The sequence below is a fragment of the Fringilla coelebs genome (genome assembly GCF_963513975.1).
Source record: "Fringilla coelebs genome assembly, chromosome: 16".
Classification (NCBI taxonomy): Eukaryota; Metazoa; Chordata; class Aves; order Passeriformes; family Fringillidae; genus Fringilla; species Fringilla coelebs.
Window position 1 is genome coordinate 13,826,553 of NC_140042.1, and position 24,411 is coordinate 13,850,963.

General features: G+C 51.6%; 1 protein-coding gene across 4 annotated transcripts in view; it reads right to left on the bottom strand.

Moving 5' to 3' along the window:
- Positions 1–315: 315 nt before the first annotated feature.
- MGRN1 (mahogunin ring finger 1) overlaps positions 316–24,411 on the bottom strand; it is a 50,509-nt gene continuing 26,413 nt past the window's right edge. For 2 of the 4 annotated variants that reach the window (XM_084216860.1, XM_084216863.1), the window contains 12 exons: positions 20,984–21,050; positions 18,134–18,186; positions 15,897–15,944; positions 12,850–12,918; positions 10,776–10,935; positions 7,863–7,972; positions 6,961–7,032; positions 4,407–4,630; positions 3,297–3,420; positions 2,781–2,830; positions 2,061–2,164; positions 316–950 (listed from right to left, as the gene is read on the bottom strand). In XM_084216860.1, coding sequence (XP_084072986.1) covers positions 838–950; positions 2,061–2,164; positions 2,781–2,830; positions 3,297–3,420; positions 4,407–4,630; positions 6,961–7,032; positions 7,863–7,972; positions 10,776–10,935; positions 12,850–12,918; positions 15,897–15,944; positions 18,134–18,186; positions 20,984–21,050 — 1,194 coding nt within the window. In that variant the 3' untranslated portion in view covers positions 316–837. Of the gene's footprint in view, positions 951–1,444; positions 1,490–2,060; positions 2,165–2,780; positions 2,831–3,296; positions 3,421–4,406; positions 4,631–6,960; positions 7,033–7,862; positions 7,973–10,775; positions 10,936–12,849; positions 12,919–15,896; positions 15,945–18,133; positions 18,187–20,983; positions 21,051–24,411 lie in introns of all 4 variants that reach the window. The other 2 variants (XM_084216861.1, XM_084216862.1) reach the window with 2 other exon arrangements.

Genomic DNA, 24,411 nt, shown 5'->3' on the forward strand with positions numbered 1-24,411 from the left:
CCTTATTAGGGCAACGCCGCGCGCGGAGGCCGGCGGCGCGCGCGACCAATCGCAGCGCAGAGCGGGGGGAAGGCGGGACGCCGAAGAGCACGCCGGGAAGGAGGAGGGGGCGGGAACGGACGAGCCCTCCCCCTGCGCCTTGGCCGCGCCCCGCCGCACCAACCCCCGCCCCACCACTTTGACCACGCCCCCGCCCGGTTGCCCCGCCCCCCAGCCCCCGGTCCCGCCCCCTCAGCCGCTCCCCCAGCCCAGCCCGGCGCGGCCGCGGCCGGAGCCCCCCGCTCCCCCCGGTGCACACGGACTCGCGTGGCTGCTCCACGGGTTTATTACTACAAACATAGACGGGGAGGGGGGGGATGTGCCCCGGGACCCCCCGCAGAAGCAGAACAAGGCACACGGCGTGGGCAGCGCCCGGCTCTGCGGGAACGGGGGGCGCGGGGGTCACCCCGAACGGGCTGGGGCGGGGCTGACCCCCACGTCCCCCCCGTGACTGCCTCGGGGCGGGCCGGGGCTGACCCCCGCACTCCCCCGCTGCCGCGGAGCCCTGCGGCCCGGCAAGGCAGGGAGGGCCACAGCTATGTACAGGGGCAGTGACAGCAAAGGGCTGTGCTCGGTAAGTACAAAATATACATCGGTAGTGTCCTTCATCTGCCGACTCGGACCCAAAACCCCGCCCCGGCCCCACAGACACCTCCCACGGAAAAACACGACACCAGCCCCTACCCACCGCCAGGAAACATGCACAGGCTGTGCCGAAACCGCGTCCGTGCGACACCCCGCGCTGCGTCCCGGGAGAGCCCGGCGGGACCCGGCGGCACGGGCAGGGTCCGGCCCCGCTCACGAAAGGCTCTGCTCGTCCTCCAGGTGCAGACGGGTCTGCTCGAAGAGAAGGGGCTGCGTGGGGCTGCCGGTGCCGCGGACGGGGAGCGTCTTGGTGAAGTCGGACGAGCCTGGGTGAGGACAGGGAGTTCAGTCCTAGTAATGGGAGCCGTGGCGGGGTGCTCAGCCATCCCTCCCACCCTGGATTGACCACAGCAGATGGGGCGGGAGCTAACCACTCGTCCCATCAGGTGCAGGTGAGTGTCACGGGTGGGACACAGGACACTGAGGGGGGACACTGTCTGCCACGGCCTGGGGGAAGCCAGCAGGGCCTGGATGGTGGTGGTGCCCAGGAGGGAGCAGAGCCCTCGCTCGGCAGAAGCCAGCGGGGAGGGGTTTCTGCTGCCCGGCCTGGCCTCCTGGCACTCAGGGGCAGCAGGAATGCTGTGCCAGGAATGGGAAGGGAGCGAGGACAGAGCCAGCAGTGCAGCCTGGCTGGTTTGCTGCCCCTCCTTCCCTGCCCCGATGGCCAGGACCGGCCCCGTCCCCGCTCTCTGCCAGCACTCCCAGGAGGGCCCTGCTGCCCCACACAACAGGGATGCATAAGAAGAACGAGAAGACGTACCAGCTTACTCCTCTATACCAACAGAGCAGGAATCAGGACCAAGTGCTGCCCAAGACAGGAGGGAGGAAGGCAGACAGAGAGGGAAGGAGACATTAGAGAGGTAACTCAGAACAGACTGCAACTCTACGGAAGAAAACAGGCTGCAACGACAACAGTCAGAGGTGAGGACAGCGCAGTGTCCTACGGGCGTGCTCGGAGCATGGCACACTGGGACCCTCCCTGCCGTGACAACACTGCCCCAGCCCCCAGCTGCTGGCCCAGATCGCTCCCCTCCCTCACCCCAAAGCAGGAGCACACTTGGGAGCACACAGGAGGCTTCTGTCACACAGAGAAGAGAGATGAGCTCTCTGTGCTGGGAGCAGCTGTGGCCCAAAGAGAAGAAAGGAGGGGAAGGACAGAGACACGAGGGTGAGGGAGGAGGAGAGAGAAGGGGGGCAAGTTACTCCGTGTGAGCCCCCCTTGCCCGCTGTTCGCCCTGCCCACTGTTACTGGGAGCCCATGCACCGGGCAGGAGCGCTCCAGTCCCCGTTCCAGTCCCATGCCAGAGCCGTGGGACACAGTTCCACAGACCCCCGGAGCCGCGGGGCAGCTCCGGCCCCAACGGCGCGGCCGTTACCTGGCAGGAAGACGTCGACCGGGGGGTCGCTCTCGGAGCGCGTCAGGCTCCGGCTCTCGCCGCAGCCGCCGTCCTGCAGCACGTCTTCCACCGAGGGCGGGCGGCTACCTGGAACCAGCCCAGAGCGCGGCCCCTCAGCCCCCGGCACGGACCGCGGGCGCTCACGGCCAGGGTGGGTCCAGGTCTTGCATGTGAAAGCTCCCCAGGCCCCCCAGCCCCACTGATGTGCCAGGAGTGACGGTCACATTGGTCCGGGTCACAGCGCCACAGGGCCACCTCTGCACGTGCAGCCTCGTGGCCCAAAGCGTGCCCATCACTCTTCTCTCACCCCATCCTTGTCCCCTCTGGGTGCTGACTGAGCACCAGAGACCCCTCCCAAGGACCCAGAGACCCATTCTGTGTGCCCAGTACAGTGCATGTGCTCTCACCAGGACCCCAGTGGTGTCCTCACAGGTGCAAGGAGAGCTCATGGCATGGAAAGCTCTGCCTGAGTAAAGCTCAGAGCAAGGCGAGATGCTTGGCAAATAAACCGGGGAGACCTGCAGATTTTGCTCCCTCGCCTCCAAGAAAAGACCCTGGCACCTTTCCCTGGTGAGGAACAGAGCCTCAGAGATGGACTTAGGGGGCTAGATGTTTCTGAGCTCATTTGTTCATTCCCCAGTTGTCCCTGTCCCACCACAAAGCACTGAACACCGAGCCGAGGCCTGGCTGCACCCACACCTACCCTGCTGCACCGATGAGGCCTCCTCCATCTCTTCCCCTGCCACGCTCTGTAAGGAGGGACAGCACAGGTTACTTCTGCAGCTGGAGCCTTTCCTGTGCCATTCTCCTGTTCTGGCTTCCTCCAGGGAGCTGTGCTCAGGGCCAGGGCTTGTTCCAGGGCAGGAGCAGGGGGCTGCCCCAGTGCTGTAGCACCACGGGCTGGGATGGAGGGGTCTTAACAGCAGTGGGCACTGGATGCTCTTAATGCCCAGCTCCCAATCCTGCCCCAAACACTGCTGGGCTTGCCCAGGATGCTGGGGAAGGTCAGCTCTGCCATGGCTCCAGCTGAGTGGTTTTCTGCTCCCAAAGAGGTGTCAGGAGCACAGGGAGTGGCTACATCCTCCCCCACGGAGCCTTATGGGTAAAAAAAGCAGCCAAGACTTTTGGCTCAGGGCAATGGTCCTTCAGGAGGCACTTCCCATGTCCCAGAAGAGCTCTGGCTCAGAAGCCCCCACCAGCAGAGCACACACTTACCTCTGGAGAGCTGGTCTCCCTCAGGACCAGCTCACCCCCGCTCAGCACCGCCTGCGAGTCAGAGTCCTCGGAGAGCTTCTCCTCATCCTCCTCATGGATTGGGGATGAGGGAGACCGTAGTGTACTGCAGCAAGAGAAACTCCATTTGCAGGGAGTTCCCAGCACCCTGGGGCCTGTAGGACTTGGGGGCAGCACAAGCCAACTCTCATGAGCAGGAGCTCAGACTGGGCAGCTGGATTCACCAGAGCCTCCAGTACTGGCCATATGGAGAACAGCAGCAGCAGGGTGGGACAGAGCCAAGAGGTGCCAAACTCCAGCACAGCAGCAAGAGGCTCAGGTCCCACACTGCTCCTCAACACCTTCAGGGCTTCCTTGCCAGGTGAAAATCTGGGCTGGAGCACAGTGAGGAGTGCCAGGAACAGACCCAGTCTGATCTGATCTGAAGAGCCCCATATCCTCACCTAACCCCTCCATCACAGGGCCAACAGAGGAGCTTTCAGACAAGAACTACAGGATCTCCATTCAGCACTTTGTGCTCTGAAACCCAGGTCACTCCTCTCCCCATTCCTTTGCTCCTGAAGAGCTCCATGGAAAGGTGAAATCCAGTAAGGTTTGGACATAAAATGTAAATTCTAGGACTAAGTGCATTGGGAAGGAGACACTTCCATCTGAAGCTTTTACTGTGTGGGTGGTGAGGCCCTGGCACAGGCTGCCCGGAAAAGCTGTGGCTGCTCCATCCCTGGAAGTGTCCAAAGCCAGGCTGGAGAGAGCTTGGAGCTACCTGGGATAGTGGAAGTTGTCTGTCCACAGCGGGGAGTTGCAGAGATGAGCTTTATGGCCCTTCCCAATGCAAACCATTCTCCTTGTTAAAAATCCTCTTTCTTTTGGTGACAGAGCCAGCCCTCAGGACACACAAGCTGTAACCTCAGGTTGAACCCAGGGACAATGTCCCAGTTCCCTCCCTGGCACAAGTACCTGCTGTCCTCCTAAAATTCTGAGTTAGCTGTGCTAGCAGTGACAGGACCAGCCAGAGTCCTCTCCTGGCTCCCAGTGCGTGTGGCCACCAAGCCTCGGGGCTTGCAAGAGGAATGGCCCCCATGCCCTGCTGACCTGTCTGGAGACTTGCTGCGCTTGCCCTTTTGGTGGGCACCCTCCAGGGCTCTGTCCATGGCCCCGAGCGGGCGGCTGGCAGGGGGCATCCCATCCACCACCCCCGAGTAGGAGATCTCGTCGTAGAGAGGGGCCGAGGGCAGCGAGGGCGACACCGAGCGCAGGCCGTTCAGCGCCTCCAGCAGCGAGATGGGCTCGTAGCCTGGGGGGATGTTGTCAGAGCTCTGCACGTGAGAAACGGGGGGATGTTAGGAAATACCACCAGGATGGAAGCCCCCTGTGCCCCCAGGCAGCCCATCCCCACAGCCATCCCTCCAGGCTTCCTCGGCTCCTTCCCTGGACAGCCACACACTCCCGTCAGGGCTGCAACACTGGTGATGCTCCAGGCAAGTTCCCAGAGCAGTGCTTGAGAGACTGGGCATCCCCCTGATGTGCTTTCATCATGTATGAAGAGCTGGGCTAGGAGGGTCAGGCAGCAGGCTCCTAAAAAGCTGCTATAAAATACGTTTGGATTTTTTTTCCCCTGAAAGCTCCTCCAGTGGTTCAGAGACCCTTGCAGCTCAGTGAACATCCCACTTGAGCTCCCAGCCATGGAACATGCAGCTGTTTCACAGCACCACCAAGGCAGAGCTGAAGGAGGGGAGCATGTGTGCACCAGCTGAGAGATGGTTCTTGAGGCCTACCCCAATTCCACTTCTCTCATGTCCTCTCAGCTGCTAACACTGGCTCCATGCACAGCCACCTCTGCTAAAAGGCAGGAAAGGGATCACAGAACCACTGACCTTGTAAGGAGGAAGGAAAACCACACCAATTCCCATTCCCTCTGTAAATCACAAAACTGCCACTCAAAGGGACCCTTGCAAAGCCATTAAATCAACACTAGTTGAACTCCAAAAATCCTCCTGATCATAAAGACCCTGTGGATCCAGAGACAAATGGGGTTTATGCTTCAGCCCAGGAGGCCACAGGCAGCTCAGCCCAGTCTGATGCAAATCAAGAGGTGACACTCCCACAGTTCAGGCTACATTAAACTGAGATGTTTCAGTCCTGTGTGCTCAAGGAGGTGGTTCTAAGTTGTACAGAGGATGGCACCGTGCTGCTAAGCCTGGCCATGAAGCTCCACAGCTTCTGTGTGCCCCATGTCCCAGTCACACCTGCAGATGAACCTGCCTGTTCCAACACAGCCCCTGATTTGGTGAGAGCTGAGTGCTGAACTGACTCACCTGTGGTCACAGGAGGAGTTGGGTCTGATGGGGAGGGAAGAATGAGTGGGGTCAATCACCAACCCACATCCCAGTACCAGTCCTGTGAGGGTTATGAGCTTTGAGGATAAACAGCTCAGCTAAACAAGGAATGGGTTCCCAGCTGCTGCCAGCTGTAGGTGGTGGGGCCAAAAGCCATCTCCAAAAAACTTTTCATCTGCAGACAGCAGCCCAGCTGTGCTATTCTGTGTACAGAATAAGTCAGGGAGACAAACCCTCCTGGATTCCTGTTTGGGGCTTTTCCTCCTGGCTGTGCAGAGCAGGCCCTGATGGTTCCAAGGCTGCCTGTTGCTGTGGTGAAAGCTCAGGTTGCACAGCAGAGCTCAGAGCCTGGAGGAGGATTTCCCACCAGTGGCTAGGACAGCCTCACTGAGACACCACTCCCTTCTGGGGTACTCACACCACACCCCCAGGAACACTGCCAGGCCCTGTGGGAGCCTTGCAAAGAGCCAGGTCATGCCAGAATGGGTTCAAACCTCTACCAGCACTGGGTTTTCTCCAGACCTTCAAGCCCAGCAAGTCGTGTTTCTGTAAGGCTGAGCATCTGAGCTGGCTTGAGCAAAAGAAAACTGCAACTTCCTTGATAGAAATGACAGCCATGGCTGCATTTGATGGGAGGAAACAAAGAGGGCATAAACAGCCTGCCTGGCCTGGGGGCTCCCTCAGGTTTCCCCTTCCCAGCTCCTGGACCCCCACAATTGCCATTCATGCTGTCCCCAGCACAGCACTCCAGTCACACACTGCCAAACCCACTCAGAGGGTCCCCAGCCAAGACAAGCTCCATCCTTCCTGTTCCTGTAAAAGCAAACCAGCCTGTCACAGCCAGTGCTCCTCAGTGCAAGACCAGCTCCAGCTGCACCTCTACATGCCAGCACCACAAACCACACCAAGATGTGCCCACACCAAACTGCCAAGGGGATGAGGTAAGTGCAAGGAAGCTTTTGGGTGAGCTGTGGGGACTGCAGCTTGCCCACAGTCCTATGAAGCTGTGAAAACATCTTGGCCAGGAACAATAAATCAGCCAGGGGACAGTCCCTGAGAGCCAGCATCAGAGCCCTGTGCCAAGCTGCTTCCTTCTTGCTTGTTCCTCCACAGGCAAACCAGGGATGTCAGTGATCATCTGTGCAGGGTGTGAGCATCTCACTGCCAATGTGAGGGAAGTGGAGTGTCACAGCCTGGCAGGGGCACAGGCCAAACCCAGCGTGTCAGCAAGCCCTCGTGTGTGACACTGCCACGTGCAGGTGACACTGCTGGCAGAGAGCTGCCAAGTGCAACCAGCCAAGTCCACTTACTGTTCTTACTTCCCTCCTAGGCTTCCTGCTGGGCAGGGAGACAGAGCTCACCTTAAGGGGTTTAAAGGGGTGCTGTCAAGAGAAAACCATGTTTTAAAGAAGCTGTTTCTTGAGGTTAAGTGACAGAAAGAGACACAGAGCATCCCCTCACCTCGCTGCAGGTGACAGCACCTGTGTCCTCCACACACCACGCTCTGCTTCACAACCCTCAGGCCTTCACCCCCCTATTCCTCAGCCCCAGCTGAAGGCAGCAGAGGGCAGATGGATAAACCCAACCTTTTTTTGTGAGAATATCTGTTCCCATGAAAGCCTGTAGGATGATCTAGATGCACTTGTCCTTCTCCTCATTTTAATCTCGGCGTCTCACCAGAGCCAGCTGTGCAACAGCGCTGCTCAGGCAAAGAGCTGCTGCCCTTACCACACTGGGGACATGCAACTGGGCCCTGAGGCCACCAGCACGACACTTCCCATCCCACACTCCCTCAGATGCCTGCCAAGACACCAGGGAAGCTGCCATAAGGAAGCCTTTCTACTCCCATGCTGGGAACCCCAGTGCCAAGGGTATTTTATCTGTGTGCTGCCAGAGATTTGTGTGCAAGTCAAACTAGAACCCCGCTGCCCTGTTTTCACAGCTCCCACTCTCTCATGCCCAGAGTCTGTCACTTTTCTATTAGGCCAGGCAACAAGAAACCTTCTCATCCTGAGATTTCTGTGGATTTGTTTCCTCTAATCCAGTTGTGTTGATAAGAAAAGGCAGCACTGCTTGGGAAGCCCTCAGTGGAGGGTGTGACCAAACCTCCCGAGGTCCCAGCCATCAGTCCAAGCAACTCATGCACCCAGCAGCTGCTTGCTGAGGCTGAGACCAATGGCCAGGCTTTGTACAGGGATCAGCAAGTACTTACAGAGTGCTCATCATGGTCCACACTCTGTGCCAGGACAGGGCTGAATGACACCGGTGACAGAGCCCCCGGCTTCTTCCTCACCGCCCGGATCTGCAGCAGGGCACGGAAGGCTAGGAGAGAACAGGAGGTGGTGACTGCACAGCCCAGTAGGGCCAGGCCAGGCCAGAGCTCCTGCCTTGCCACAGACACGGTGTGGGCATGAAGGAGCTCCCATGAGCTTGGGGAGTGGGGCCACGGAATGTCCCAAAGCCAAGTGATGGGATCGTGCTCCCACTGATCTACACAGGGAAGGGATCTGCTGGCTGAAAAAGTCTGGGTGTGCAGAGCCCTTGTGGCACTGCCTGCCCCAGTACAGTCATGGACAAGGTACTTCAGCTACTCTCCAAGTGTAGAGGCCCAGAGAAGTTCCCCTTAAGGGTAAGTGACAACAACACAGTAAGAAAAACATGAGCTCGGTCTCAGGAGTGCACTGCATGCTACAGGTTGGGTGGGGGACTCATTAAATCCCTTCTGGGTTCCTTCAGACCCCATAAACCTCAGCCCTTAGGTCCAGGGTTTTGTGATGGGGAAAGGCTGCAGCTGAAGGGTTAGTGGCTGTACTCTTGTCTCCAGCACAGCCACCCCTCAGTCCTCCCACCACCAGAGCTTTGATCTCCACTCCCTGCAGATCTTTTCTATCTGCAGATCTTTAGTATTGCTTGTTCCTCTGTGCCAAAGGTGCGTGCAAACAAGCCAGACATCTGATCTGATGCAGCTGTGAGAACCTGCCAGGCATCTCCCTAGCTCTTGTTGCACTTAGCCCCTTCAAGATCAGTCTAGAGCCAGAGAACAGAGGTACAAACCTATCCTTGCTGCCTCTGCACTCCCCAGAAGCAGATTCCCAGGAAGTCAGAGATGGGAGCATTTTCTAACAAATACAACCTACTCCCCTACAGCCTGCAGATGAGACAATGCTGTTCCTATGTTTTATGATGTGCTACTTATAGTCAAAGCTGTCTGGCACTTCCTCTGGTGAGATCTTGCTTTTGGTTACTGCTCTTTGCCATGTTTGGACTGTTTGGACTTAATTTCTCAGCCCAAACATCTGTCTTAGGCTCTTTATTTCTTTCCCTGAGAATTGTCAGTCAGAAACAATCAAATACCTCAGAGACCAGGGGGTAAAACACACACTCTGCCCCTTCCAGCAGATACACAAAATTCTCAAGGGCTTCCTGTGCCTCCTGTGCTTTTGAGAAAAAACACGGAATTCAGCAAATGCTGCCTGAGTGTCAAAACATGATTTTAAGTTTTTCCATCTTTTGGGAACTGAGCAATGCAGAGGGGTTAAGCAAATCCTCCTAACTCCTTGGCAGAGCAAAAGACTCCAAACTGGCTGTTACCTCATCCCTGCCTCCTGGTGAAATCTGGGTAAGGTTGTCAGAAGATAAAAAGTACAGTGCTATGTACTTAGACACCCCTCCAGTGGTGCTGGCTGCTCTCTCAGCCAGATACCCTCAGGATAAAGCTTCTCCATCCCTTCCTCTGGGGGATTTTCCATCATCTTCACCAAAACACAAGAACTGCTGACATGGCACAGCCTAGAGCACATGCACCTTCAGATCCACCCCAGGGAGAGGGTGAGTGGACAGAGCCATTCTCCTCTCCTGACTGAGGATATTTATGCTGGGTCAGTCAGAGCAGCAGCACGATGCTGAGCTTTGGGGTGGGACACTGAAAAGAGGCTCCTCCTCCCAGGAGCCGGGGCAGGGGCCAGGTGCCTCAGGCTGGCAATGGGGGTGTGTGTTCTGCTCCTGTCTGATGGGGCACTTATCTTCTGTTCATTGGGCAGTTTTCTTTATCTCTCCCACAGCCCATCCTCCCTCCAGCAGATCTCTGCTGTCCATGGCCAGTGAGTGTCCCTGCAGGGCTGATCAAATTCCATCATCCCATGGGGAGATGCTGTGCCCAGGGCAGGAGCCAAGCATTCCTACCTGGATACAATCTGCCCTGGAACAGCACAGCAGCCTTTGCCCCCTGCATTCCCAGAGGAGCAGCTTTCTCCTGCCCTGCATTCCCAGAGGGAGAGCAGGCCCATCTCCAGCAGCCCTGGAGCTGCAGAGGAAAACTCCCCCCTTGTGCAGGATCCTGCTGCAGCAGAGCCACAGCTGGCACTGCAGGAGGGCTGAGCCCCCGTGGGATGGGGCTGTGCCACCACCTGGGATGGGAATGTGCCACCCCCATGGGATGGGACTGTGCCACCACTGGGATGGGGCTGTGCCACCCCTGGGATGGGGCTGTGCCACCACCTGGGATGGGACTCTGCCACCACCTGGGATGGGACTGTGCCACCCCCATGGGATGGGACTGTGCCACCCCTGGGATGGGACTATGCCACCCCCATGGGATGGGACTGTGCCACCCCCATGGGATGGGACTGTGCCACCACCCTGGGATGGGACTGTGCCACCACCCTGGGACTGTGCCGCCCCATGGGATGGGACTGTGCCACCCCCATGGGATGGGACTGTGCCACCCCCATGGGATGGGACTGTGCCACCCCCATGGGATGGGACTGTGCCACCACCCTGACACACAGGGGGACAGGGCCTGTTCTGACTCTGGCAGGGTTGTTTTGTATTGGTGCATCTTTATTTTATTTTTATTTTCTTCCCTAATAAAGAACTGTTATTCCTATTCCATATCTTTGCTGAGAGCCCACTTAAATTCAAAATTATAACAATTCAGAGGGAAGGAGGGGGTTTACACTTTCCATTTCAGGGGAGGCTCCTGCCTTCCTTAGCAGACACCTGTCTGTTCAAACCAAGACACCAGAGCACTCATGACCCCGCAGATGGGGCAGTGGGTGGCCTGGTGGCCAGGGCACTCAGGGACCCTGCAGATGGGGCATGGCTGGCCTGGAGGCCGGGCACTCACGCAGCCTGCAGATGGGGCAGTTGTTGGCCTGGTAGCGCAGCGTGTCGGCGCAGGAGTTGCAGAGGCAGAGGTGGCGGCAGGGCAGGATCAGGGTGTCCCGCAGGTCCGACAGGCACACCACGCACTCGTTGCTGTTGTCGCTGTTCTCGTCGTCTGAAGGCTGCGAGGAGAGGCAAAGGGTTGGCATGGCACTGCTGGGGGCTGTGCCAAGCTGCCAAGGGACAGGAGCCTGGGGGAATTTCCTACCCAAAAGTCTGGAAATTCTCTTTTTGCAGCTCTCAGCAGGGGTTCCTCAAGGAGAGCAAACTGTAGCCCAAGCAGCCCTGCTCACACTCCTTCCTGTCTGGGCACTGCACTGGGAATTCATGGCAGAGCTGTCCTTCCCAAGAGCCACATTCTGTTCAGAGGGGACCCATTTTGGGGCAGGGATCCCCTTGACTGAAGCTGACCAGGAACAAGCTCCTGCCTCCCATCCAGAGTCAATAGGGAAATGAACTCTTTGGCACTCTAGCCTTTTTTCCCCACAGACAGAACAGTCCCAAAAGGAGCTGTGTGCTGCCTGTCATTCCAGCTATGTCTAGCCCAGCTTCCACAGGTTCCCTGAGCAGGTGAGTGATTCTCCTGCATCCTCTGTGCTGGCACAAGCTCTGGTGCAGCTGCAGGAGAACCAGCCCAGGGTGCTCACCTGCCCACAGCTACCCTGCTAAAAGGCTCAGAGTGCACCCATTCAACATGAATGTGTTTCACACCCATCTTTCTCAGACCCCACAAATTGGATCACTGCCACTGATCGAGCTGGGAGAGAAACTCCCTCTCCAACCACAAGACTGACACCAGAAAACTCCACAGTTTCCCCACTGATGTCACAGGAGTTGTGCCAGAGCCCACCACAATGACCCACGATGGGGGGGTACCCTCCATCTTCACCTGGGGCCCCTTTGGTCACCAGGGCTAACACGTGCCAGACCAGGGGCAACCCCAGTGTAAACAGCATTTGTGCTGCTGCCACATCCTCACCCAGCCTTTTTTTGGAGGGAGAGCAGGCCCTTTGCTGTCCCACTCACACGGTTTGCTGAATAAGGAAGAACAAAAATGGCCCCAGGCCACTTGTGTGATGGGCCAGGAACATGGGATTGCTGGATCACGAGAATCATCACAAGACCCAAAAAGAAGCCCTCAATCCTGTTAATTCCCTCCCTCAATCCTGTGCAAGAAAACTCTTAGAAAACACTTCTCCCTCTCGCCTCTTCAGGTGCTACCTGTTGGCACAGACAGACAGGGACTACAGGATGCTCTGGGCAGGGCACTGCAGAGGAAACCCTGCTTGTCTTGCTCCACTGTGTGCAAACAGTGCACTCCACACCCCGGAGCTGTGTGATCCCAAGGCCAGCACCGGGTACACTTCACAGCCCAGGTGGCAGCAAAGGGCAGCTCTACAAAGGCTAAAGGAAGAATAAGCAGTCACACAACCTGTGCAGGGCTGTGCAGCAGGCTGAGATCCAGCAGCAGCTCCTGCCTCCAGTTTCTGGTTATGGCATTTGCATGCACATCCCTTAGGGGTGCTGTGCTCCCTCCTGCTGGGGAATGCAAGAGGAATGTCTCTGGACACTGGCAAGCCCCAGAGAGCTCAGTTCTCTGAAACATTACAGGAACATGCAGAACCCTCAACCAGAACATGGAGAAGCCACAAGAGCAAAGCACAGACACCAGGCATGACTGCCTTGACTGCAGAGAGACAGCAAGCAACACTGGCTCTCAACAAGCCCTAAAAATCAGTGCTCTGACACACCCCTGGGGCATTGATGCCCTTCTCTCCCAGCAACCCCAGCCACAGGGAACATCCTCAAGAGCTTCATGCTGCCTAAAATTACCTCAGCACAACTCCACTGACTGTTTGGGCCTGACACCAGGGATGATCTGTCATCCCTGCGCTTCTTAGGTGCCTGCAGGAACAACACAGCCTGGACTTTGGGAAGCACCTCCACACTGCCCTGACAATCCCCATCATTAAGCTCAAAAGCAGAAGGTTCAGGCTGGAAACTCCCAGCTGAGGGAGCCTCCTGGGCACCTTTACCTTGGTCTCCTGGTTGTTTTTGTTCTCGATGCCGTAGATCTCCTGAAGCAGGTAGCTCACCCGGTCAACCTAGGGGAGAACACCACGGCTGGAGTGACAGCTGCTCTGTCCTTACTGGTTTATGACCACCTTCCCTCCCTCCCTCCCTGTGTCAAATGTTCATGTTACACCCAGAGCTCCTCTATAGTGACATGAGAAAGGTAACAAACAAATAATACTGCAAAGGACAGCTGGGAGAATGGGCCTCTCCTTGCTCAAAAAGTAGAGCCCATCCTGCCTGGTCTGAGCAGAGAGTAACAGAAGTGGCTATCTGGGCTATCAAGATAATCTAAAAACAAGTACTCTGCTTGGCCCAGACTTTGGGAATATACACCCACAGCTCAAATAATCCAGAGGCAATCAGCCTTCTACACTCCTCTGCTTTCTGAGGTCCTGCTTAACTTCAACCAAGATGAACTTCCACCCATTTTTGCAACCTCAGAGGATGGGCTGTGCCAACAGCTCCTTCCTGGCACACCAGTGGCATCACATCACCTCCCTGCTCATCCCCTAGGAGCATAAGGTTGAGCTACTGAGGACAGACAAACTGTGTCCCTTAGCATGAGGAGCACTCGAGGAATAGCTCTATGTTAGTGCAATGTCATTTACTGCCATCCCCAGGCCCTTGGTGGCATGTCTAAATTGGGGGTGTGGTGGCAGAAGGTGCTTGAGGCACAGGTGGAAGTTGCTCAGAGACTCAGCCTGGGACAACTCCAGGTCATGACTTCTGCAAACTGGCAGCTGCCTGCAAACCCCACTGAGCAGCTGAACTTCAGCACTGATTGAGTCAAGATTCAGTCCTGTTAAACATCTTCACTGATGATCTGGATGGGGGGATCAGATGTACCCTCAGTAAGTACACAGATAACACAAAGTTTGGTGGGAGTGTTTATCTGCTGGATGGTAGGAAGGCTCTGCTGTAACACCAGGGGAGGCTCAGGTTGGACACCAGGAGGAATTTCTTCACAAAAAAGGTTGTTAAATATTGGAAGGGGCTGCCCAGGAGGTGATGGAGTCACCATCCCTGGAGGTGTTCAAGGAATGACTGGGCTGGGTGGCATGGTGGTGATCAGTCACAGGCTGGACTCGATGATCCTGCAGCTCTTTTCCAACCTAAATGATTCTGTGATTCTGTGATCTGGTGCTACACAGCAGCTTCCCCAGAGCAGGATGTGTTCCTCCACAGAAATCCTCATGACAGGTAAAAGGGGGAGGGGGTTGTAAGGTACCAAACAGGCACATCTCACAAAAAGCAGGAGGAAACACTTTCCTGCCATCTCCAGTAGCTGTCCAGATCCCAACATGTAGTGAAGCCAAGCCACCAGCACCCCATGCTAAAAAGAGCACATCAATCCCAGGGCCTCTATAATTTCCATGTCAAAGTGGCCTCTCTCCTCTCCTCTTGTCACCACTCAGAAGAGGAGTGGCTTTGCCATGGCACTCCAGTGCTGCAGAAGGTGACACATGGCAAGGTGGGGGCAGGAGCTGGCTGTACCCAGCCCGTTTGTCAGTTCAGAAATGCTCTGAGCTGGGACACAGCAGTGATAACAAACTAATTCCAGAATGTCCCTGTGTAACTCAGTGTGCAGCTCACAGACAATCTGTTCTAGGCCTGCATTTCATGGCAATGAGATCAGCTGTTGGACTGCTGAGCAAAACCCTCTGCAGCAGCTCACAACTCACCCAGGAAGTTTGGGAACAATTATGTGGGAGATGTTCTTTTGTAACTTGGCATTTCAAAGAGAGCCTTGTTCCAGCATCCTGACTCTGAGGATCATGATGAGCGACTGTAAGTGCAGAAGTTGTCAGCTCAAAGCACAGAAGAGGTCAGGAAGAAAGAGGCCCAAGTCTCTGCAGGAGTCTGTGTTCCTTTTGACTTCTTCCCTCTAAAAATCCTGAGGAGCTTCTGTCCCAGTAGGGAAAGGGTGAGCAGTGCAACAAAGCTCTTCCTGGGAAGAATTCTAGGTTTTCAGAGTGGGAGTAATTCAGAAGAAGCAGTGGTTGTACACAGTTCTTCACCTTCCTCCTTCTCCAACCCATCCCACACCATCATCCTTCCAAAGGCTTCTGCTGCCCTTTACAGCCTCAGCAGATGCACATGGAGCCACTGGCCAAGTCCAGGTCATGGTTTTCTCCTGACCCAACTGTTTGTATTCATCCATGCTGACTTTCTTCAGACAGGTTGGTGCTCACACTACAACTGATCAGCTCATGCACTGCTGATTCCTGATCAAGGCCCACAAAAGCTACCCACAAGCCTGGCAGTGGCAGGGAGGGGAAGGCAAAAGAAAAGCAGGGATGGCAAAGAATGAACAATGTTATACAGATGATTTCCTCCAGACATAGTTTCTACACCTCTGCTGTCTCCTAAGGGTGCAGATGCTATCTCAGTTTCAGTGGTGCTGTGTGTTTTTTCCAAATGCCATCTTGAGCTATGATTACTGACAGTGCTTGTAGCTCTTTTCTGACCCAGGGACTGGAATGAACATCTTAGAGCAAAGAGTGTCTTATTAAGGCACTTAATGACCTTCTTGGTAGCAAATCAGAAACCCCTAGCTATCAAGTAAGCAGATGAAGAGTGAAACTCATTTAAAGCTAAAACACAGCATACAGCTAAAGCTGAAAGGATCAACCACCAAAATTTCATCTCTTTCTTGAAGACATTTCAAGCTGATCCTTGCAGCACAATCACTACCAGATTTCTTTTCAGAAGCTGAAATTCTTGGCAAGCTTAGCAGTTGTTTGTGTATTTCTGGCTATGCAGGACTGGATGCAACCTCAATCCTTATAAGACACTACCCAGCTTCTGCACATCACACCACAGCAGGATGGGGACAAAATGGCAAAATGAAGGGTTGGCAGCACCTTGGTGCCTTTGCTTACAATATCAGAGCTAAGGAGGTGAGATGTCAGGCTCTCAGTGAACACCAAACCCTCCCTCTGGGTGCAGCCAGGCACCTGTGGGACACCAGCAAGTCTTTAAGAGTAGAAAGGAAACATGTACTTACAATCTGCTTCTGTTTTAGTGGTTTCACAGAAAAACTGCCATCAACATGCTAGAGGAAAAAAAAAAAGACATTAAAGCATGAAATAGCTGCAGTGTACAAATGAGAATGGGCTCATTTCAGAGCTGGTGTCTGCTAGCTAAGGGGACAGTGGGGTGTGTAACAGCCTGGATGGCAGCAGTCCCTCCCAGCAGAGTCAGTGGAACAGGGTATTGGGGAGCTACTGGTCTGCTCCAGTGCAGAGCCAGGTGGACTTGGCTCAAGTGAAACCTGGCTGAAGTGGGTCAGAGCCCACACAAAACTCCCCTGGCATACTGGATGCTTTCAGGCTGCAAGCAGTCCAAGTGGGTGCAGACACTTTTTCAGCCAGTCCAACAAGACTTGGTGGGGGATATTTGTTAACAACCTAACACCGAGAGACAGAGTCACCTCGAGGGCAGAGCTCTGACAGAGCAAGGGGCTTACATGAGGCAGAGAACAAGGTTTGTCCACTGGATGGAGTCAGAAACAAGTCCCATGTGCTCCACATCCTCAGAGCCCTGAGCCTTTCATTTGCTCAGTGGCAGCAGGCACAGCTGGAATAATTCTGTGCATGCCTGGTGCCAGAATTAGTGATGGGAGTAGTGTGCCAGCTCTACTTTCCCCATCATCCACAAGGGCCACTAAAGAAACCAACTCCCCTGCCACAGCCTAGAGAGCAGCAAAGGAGACCCAGGGGATGCTCCAGCAGGTCCTGTGAAGGTCTGCAGGAGGAGTCTCACACCCCAGACAAAACAGTCCTGTTTTCAGGCAAACAAGTTTCTGCCTTTTGGGGAGCTGCAAGGTCAGACTACACACAGGATCAAGGTTATTCTTCTGATCTTCAAGACACATACAAATAGCAAGTTACCAAGTCCTGCTGCTCTGTTTTTCCTCTGAACACGCTCTGGGGATCAGCAGTGCTCATTTATCAATGACCTCCCCTGGATTTATGGACCTACACTTCAAAAGTTGCAATTACTTTAAGGATGGGGAATATATTTTAACCAAACAGGGAGGATGAAGAACTCAACATGTACTTTGCCTTGTGACTTTTTATTAAAAGGAGATTTTAATCTTGTTTTAAGCATTCAGTGGACGATGAGAGATAAGAAGTGGCTGAAGTATGACTGAAGGATTCCAGTGTGCTGTTTTCTCATATCAGCCAGAGGAAACTACAATAACATCCCTCACCTGGTCCTAGGGGTGCCACAGCTGACTCCATCTCATTTCTGACAGATGCCCAATTGCCAGGAGTGAAGCTATCTACAAAGCCAGTGCTCAGAGCAGCCTTTCTAACAGGGAAAACTCATCTTCTTCACAGATCAAGTCCAACAAAAAAAGCAACCTGGAACACTTAGAGCATCTCCCAGCCATATGCTTCCTTAGGACTGACTGTGCTTGCCATGCCCTCTGAGTCAGCTTGTCACCATCCACATTATCCACCTCAGAGGAACAGAATTAGGACCTGGCAGGGACCAGGCACACTGAGATACACAAGTCAGCCACCTGCCAGCTGGGAAATGGGGAATTTCCAATAGCACTGATGCTGCTCCCCTCTACATTTCCAGCTCTGCTCCAGCAGCTCTTCTCTCACCTCAGCAAGTCACTGCAAATATCAGCTGCCCAGAAAATGTGTCTGCAGTGTTACCACTACCAGACACAACAGGGTTAGGTCCAGTTATGGATATTGCAACTGTTGTCAGGGTCCAGTTACCAAGGGAAGAGAGTTTATTATCAAGGCTTGTGCACACAGCTTGGCCTTACCATGTAGGCAGCAGGGGTCAGTTACATCAAACACCCCACTCAAAAGCAGTGGAACTCAGCCTTTACACAGGATGTATCCCAATCCTTGGTCCTGGGTGTAAACTCAGGCCTAACAATAGTGCAACAGAGTCTGGACACAGCAGATCCAGCTCTACAAAAATCATGGAGCCCTGGAAAACTGCATGGCAGCAGCCATGGCCAACACCTTCCCCCCTCCATGGGAACAAAGAAACAACCCTGCCATTCCCTGAGTGACCAGCTCAGGTACAAATGATAATTACAGACTGCACAGGAGCTGCTGCAAATGATTCCTTGTACTACAGCAGCACCCAGGAGCCCCAGGCACAGGCCAGGACTCCGCTGTGCCAAGTGTTATATAAATACAAACTAATGACCCGTGGAAATGTTTATATACACAACAACAGGGACAGAGGGATGAAAAAACCCTCATTTACCTTTTCAAATGCAGCCAGAAGAACATGGGCATGACCAGTGACCTCAACCACCACTGCAAAAAGAGGAAAGGCAGAACTGGTTAAACCCCTCAAGCAGCACCAGCATAAAAGTATCCTGAGTTGAATTTTAGTCCACTTACAATTTCTGAGCTGCCATCTGTTCTATTTTCACCTTCTCCTGCATTTAGAACTTCTCTTATCATCAGGTGGGTTCAGAACAGAGCAAGAACAAAACCCTGCTGGGCTCTGTGGTGGGCCCTACACAACCATGCCTTCATTGTCCTGGGTGCTCCAAACTATCCCACTTTGCTAGCAGAGGTTGGAAAGGGACAGTAAAACAAAGCACTCAGTGGGATTCTCCTGTCCCCTGAAATTCCTGGGCTTAATTAACTGAATTTATGACAGAGCTATCTGGTTTAATAGCAATTGGCAGCACTTCCAGCCCTGTTACTTATCATTTTATTTCAGTCTAGTCAGATAAGGTTATAAAACATTTCTTTCTCATACAGACTTCAGAGACTGAAACATCTCTGTCCAGCTTTCCCCAAACACAAGCATTTTTCCTCTTCCAGACTTGAGGGTTCCTTTTTAACCCCACAGCAATAGGAAGGGGCTTTCAGAGGTTTCAGTACTGCATTCCTGGCTACTTCAGCAAATAGAGAGAAGAGGAGGTGAGGTACTATCCCAGCCTCTCTCACTCTGACTCTGAGGTTCTGTTCAGCTCCAGCTGGTTGGATCCTTTTCCTGAATCCTGCTCAGACTCCTCATATGGAAATGGGAGACAGAGTTTGTGAAGGAGTCACAGGGGGAAGGAAGGCATGGAAGGTCTCAGGCTGCTTGGAGTGATGAGAGCTGTGCTCAGCACAGGCAGGAGAGCTCTGCCTGGAAGGTGCAGCTCAGGGAAGCAACTCCTGCTCTGTCTAAAAGGGAAAGGAGCTCCACAGCTTCCTTTGAGCTCCCAGAACAGCATAGACCACAGAGGAACAACTCCCTGGACTACAGCACTCAGACCATGTTTGGCATGGAGAGAGGGGAGATTTGCCTGCAGATTTGCTGGGTAACTGAGGGTGGTCATGGCAATTTGGGTGGAATCAAAACCACAACAAAATGCAGAAAAAGGGGTTAAAACTGGGAATTCATCTGCTTGCTCCTCTCACTGCCAGCCAAGAGCAAGGCTGTTTTATGTCTCAGAGTAAACAAAATTCAGGTCCCTTCTCTCAGTGTGAATGGCCAAGGAAGAGGTAACAGCTCAGAGTGGTGTGACCTGCTCTGTGCAGCACCTTTCCTTCCTGTTCTGTGCCTCTCCCTGGGAACAATCCCACTGCAAGCTATGGCAGAGTTCAGTCCAAACCAGCATCTCCCTGACTGCTATTTTAATTTACCATTCAACCTTATTTAACAGCTGTCATTTTCCAGGTGCTCCAAACACACCATGCCAGCTCCTTCCAGTCTCATCAGTTAAAAAAAGAACCAAAATACACAATTTCCTCAAATCTTGCTCAAATGTCACACATTTTTGTGCTGATATTCTTTCCAGGAGGGGATTTAAAAGCAGTTGGTTTTCTGGGTTATTAAAATAGATGGGAGTAGATTATTGGCCAAGGCTGGGCATGGTATGTGCATAAATGTATGCTTCCCATACTGCCTCCTGTTCTATTTTTGATCCTTCTAGACAAGCCCAACATTAGAGAGCATAAACACCTTGCCAGAAGTTCCATAAACAGAGGAAGCTGGTTTATATTTATGGTCAAGAAATACACATATATGTGGATTTTACTAACGGTGCCTGAAATCACTAAAAATAGATGCACTTTAGAAGTAATTTCCTTTATGTTGCACTGTGCTTTGTTAGTCACACTTTAAATTGGCTTATTCAGTTCTATTTCTGTCTGCTTGGAAGACTGTAAAACAATGTAATGAGTTTTTGAGCTTTTTCACATTTACAACTTAAGAAACTGAGTAAGTGCCTGACCCAAACAATGTGGTCAACAATGGATTTTTTTTTTCTTTCCTAATTATCTTAAATTTTGTACAAAAGGGTACAGAAGTGAAATGCTGATCCTGCTGACCATAAAAGCCCCCAGTTTCAAAGAAAATGTGACTTCCTTGTGCTCTGTTCATTGATGACACTCCAGATGAGCCCAAAAGCATACATCCCCTAAGGGAAATACCATGTAAGGTGAATAATAATCTAAAATAATAGTCTAAATATTCACTGGACTACCCTCTCCAAAAATACAGTGTGCTTTAAAAAGGAATAATCAATTAATCATAATTACAATTATGATTAGTTATTAATTAATTTTAAAATTTAATCAACAATTATTTCTCCTGAAAGGTTATGTTCTTTTATTATAACCATTCAACATCCTCATTAAAAGCATAATTTCAAACTGCTAAATGAAGCTGCATTGGGCTGAAGAGTGACCTGAGTATTTTAAAGCCATTTCCCTTTCCCTGCCCATTTCCAGGTTTTTAGGATGACAACTGACCCCTCCAAGAGGGAGAAAAGACCAGCTCCACCCTCCTTGACCTATAAACTGCAAAAGTACAACCCAACAAACAAAGATGTAATTTGCTCTAATTTGTGTGCCTGGCACTGGTGGCAGAGCCAGGAGATCTCCTAAACACTAAATATCTGGCCATTTTTCCTGTAAAACAATGAAGGTTATTTTTAAAAGTATGTTTTTTCTGTGGTTAGCTTGGCCCTTTTAATAAAGGGAAGTTACGGTGAACTCCTGAAATATTTTTATTCTGGAAAGGTTCCCCAAGGAGGCCAGTCCTGAAAGGGCACACACAAGCTCAGAGAGAGCCAGGAGAAGACCATGGGAACAGAACATCAACTCTTACCATCCCCTTCATCCACCACTGCTCGGATGACCACAGGGAACACGCCACGGTCCAAGTCAAAGTTCAGCTGAGGGAAAGAAATGAGCTGAGGTTACACAATGCACAGCAGACCTGCCTGAAGACAGCACTGAGATCATGTCAGCTCAGGGAAGGGCTTTTCTGACACAGCCCCAGCTCCTGGTCTCAAAAGGACAGGACAGAGCAGGAGTGTGGCCACAGTTCTCTTCACAGAGAGCAGAAGCACAACTTCCCCAGGACTTTTCCTGGGGAAGGCAGTGAGAAAACTCAAAGAAGAAGAAAAACAATTCTTATCTCTACTTGCTGCATCTATTGTTTAGCACATGTAGAATGTGTTATGAAGATTGTTTACCAAAGAAAGATTTCTCAACTGGACACTGGTGATGGTTGTTTAGATTGAGTGACCAATTAGGTCAAAGCTGTATTGTGACTGTCTGTAAGGGGTCACAGGTTTTTCTTTAGTATAGTTTGATATAGTATAATATGTAGTGTAATATAGCATAGTATAGCTTAATAAAGTTTTTCTTCAGCCTTCTGAAATCATGGAGTCAGAGCACCTTATTTCCCAGATGGGGATCATCCTACATTGACACAGGAGGATTTAAAATTCCAGGCACCAACTTTAAAAAGGAGTCAACTCCAACATACACACACTGACGTGGCACTAAATACCAGCAAAGCAAGGCAAAGGATGTCAGCTGGAATTCCAAATGGTACTTAATTCTCATTAATTCATGGATCCTAAAAGTCTTCTGAGTGATTTGTAGTAGGACAAGTTTCTCAAAATATATCCAATGCCACAATTTTGCCTCCAAACAACAGGATATACTGGCCTCAGCACAGCAGCACATTGTGCTCCCAACACCACAAAGAGACCCTGGCTCTGCTATGAAGTTCCTGAAGACATAAGAGGAAAATCTGCAAAACTTCAAACTCACACAACACTTTAAGGAAACACTGGACTGATTTTCATCTCCTGGCATGTTATGAAATGCAGGTCCTTGAGTTTCTAATTGGTGAGAGTAAAAATTTGAGTGCAAGGGAAACAGTCTCAGTTTCTCCCTTTACCCTACACTTCATTAAAGCACATCAAAAGCTCTGGGTCATCTTAGAAATACAAGGAAAAGGCAACCTTGCAAACACTGTCCTAAGCCAGGAAAGGAAGTGGCTCAGGGACTGAATTTCTGTTGTTTTTGTTAATTACCAACTTGGATGGTTTTGTCTCATCTCTTGCCAAGACTGAAAAAAAGATGTCATTTCACCCTGATGCTCCAGGTAATCTGTTTTCAGTTTCTCCATGAAAGCTGAGACCCAATTCCGTGCTGCAGCAGTTCAGACAGTGCTTTGGGGTTTCCATCACTTTGCCACAACCCCAACATCATCTGCAGCCTGATTTGCTCCAGTTCCTCAAAAGAGAGACCATTTGAAGGGAAAGTCACATCACAGAACTGAAGTTGCTTTACCATAGAAATTCCAGCGTTCTTGAACAAAAGGCCTCTTTCAGGCACCATTTCACCATTCATTTTTAGGGCCCTGAACACAACTCACTCAACACAAGCCATACTCTATAATTTCCAAGCAAATCAGTAAATTAAGAAAATAAAATAAACTTTTATAAAACTTTTCACAGAGCAACCCAACATAACATCAGTCTCCCTTCTTCCCCAGCCAAGATCTACGTCATATCCGAGTATTACACTAAGCAAAAATATGAAATAAATCTGGGGGTTTTGAACAACACCAATAACAAAGCTGGAAAGAAATCTGAAATGTCAATTGCACACAGCTAAGACACTGCCAGCTGTCTCAGATAAAAGTGCTGCATTTTGGTGGCCAGTTGGGAAGATTTAGGACAAGGACCAATATGTAACACAGAGCTGACATGGGAGGGGAAACTCTTTGGAATCATAGGGCTTGTTCCACATTTTTTCCAGCTCCCAGTAACACCAATGAAAAAAGAGGAAACAGAGGATGCAGCAGAACAAGCAAAGAGAGCTGGAAACTCATTTTTCTTTTAAGCTGTCAAAGGGAAATGACTTTAGTACTTGAGTTAAAACCTTGCTGACAGGAACAAAAGTAAAAATTAAGCTTCTCAATTCTTTAAGAAGAAAGAGAACTGAGCTCTCTCAGACAACAGAAGGGATTGAAAAGCAGCTCTTCCAGGCTTTTGTAGGCTGAACTTGTGAAATCATCTATTGGCAGAGAAGCCAAGACATCAGGAGACCAGACTCTGCAGGCTCTTGGTAACCACCACGGCATTTGTTAAGGCACGGGACTGATTATAGTTGTAACTGTAACTTCAGGACAATAGCTATTCAATCTTTCAAATACATGAAAGACTACTTTTTTTTTTTCCTTTTTTCCCCCTTTTTTTCTTCCTTTTTTTTTTTTTTAATAGGTAGAGTTATCCACCAAGGTTCACATACACGATACACTTGCACAGGCTTGGGTCAGGAAATGAGCACCATTATCAGTGTGTACTTCCTGGGAGAGGAAAAAATATATTAGCAACAGCTACAGAACTACTCTGCCTTTGAGATGTCTTACCACAACTCTGCACAGAGCAGGGGAAAGACCAAGGCTTTCCTTCCCTATGCCATGTGCAGGGGAAGCCCTTGGGTGAAAGTTTTAAAGCTCAGAAATGAGACGCTTACTGCCCATGTTGAAATTTTGCAGATACCAAAGATACCAAAATTAACAGGACTCCACAAATCTTGGTATGCAGAAAAGCCACAAACCTTAATTAAAACCAAGCCCTGGTCTGTTTGCAGTTATGGGTTAAATTAAGAAGAGGAAAACATTCCCTTATTCAGCATTGATGCACCAGTGTAAATCTGCCCCTGAAGGAGAATACCCCTCCACAACACTGTACTGCTACAGAGAACAGCACAGGATGTGGCCCTTCAACAGAACAGGACTCTTCCAGAGCAGTGGTCTCCACACTATTCTGACTATTCATCCCACCAGTAATGTGTTTTGAGCACATATTCCTAGGATACGTGTGCTTATCATCTGTGGGTTATCTACATGTAGTTCTGAAGTCCTTGCCACGCCCCAATGAATTTTATTGCCTGCACCTCACTTTGGAGACCACTGTTCTAGAGGACCACCCAAAAAAACCCAAAATCTTAAAACTAAAACCCATGAAAACAGAGATCATGACACACATTTTTTCCCACAAGCTCTTTGGCTGGCAGGGAGAGGAAGGCCAAGGAAAGCAGATTTTCTAGTGGCGATCTCTGCAGCCTCCCTCCTAAATCAGCTGATCACTGATATCAAAACTCACTTCTCTGGATTTCCTCCCAGTTGGCCTGATCTGCCTGCCAAGTTCTCATACTGCTCCTCCCAGGGCAGTACCCACAAAACACACTGGAGGAGCTGGGAGAAAGTGTCCCCCAGCCATAACTTCA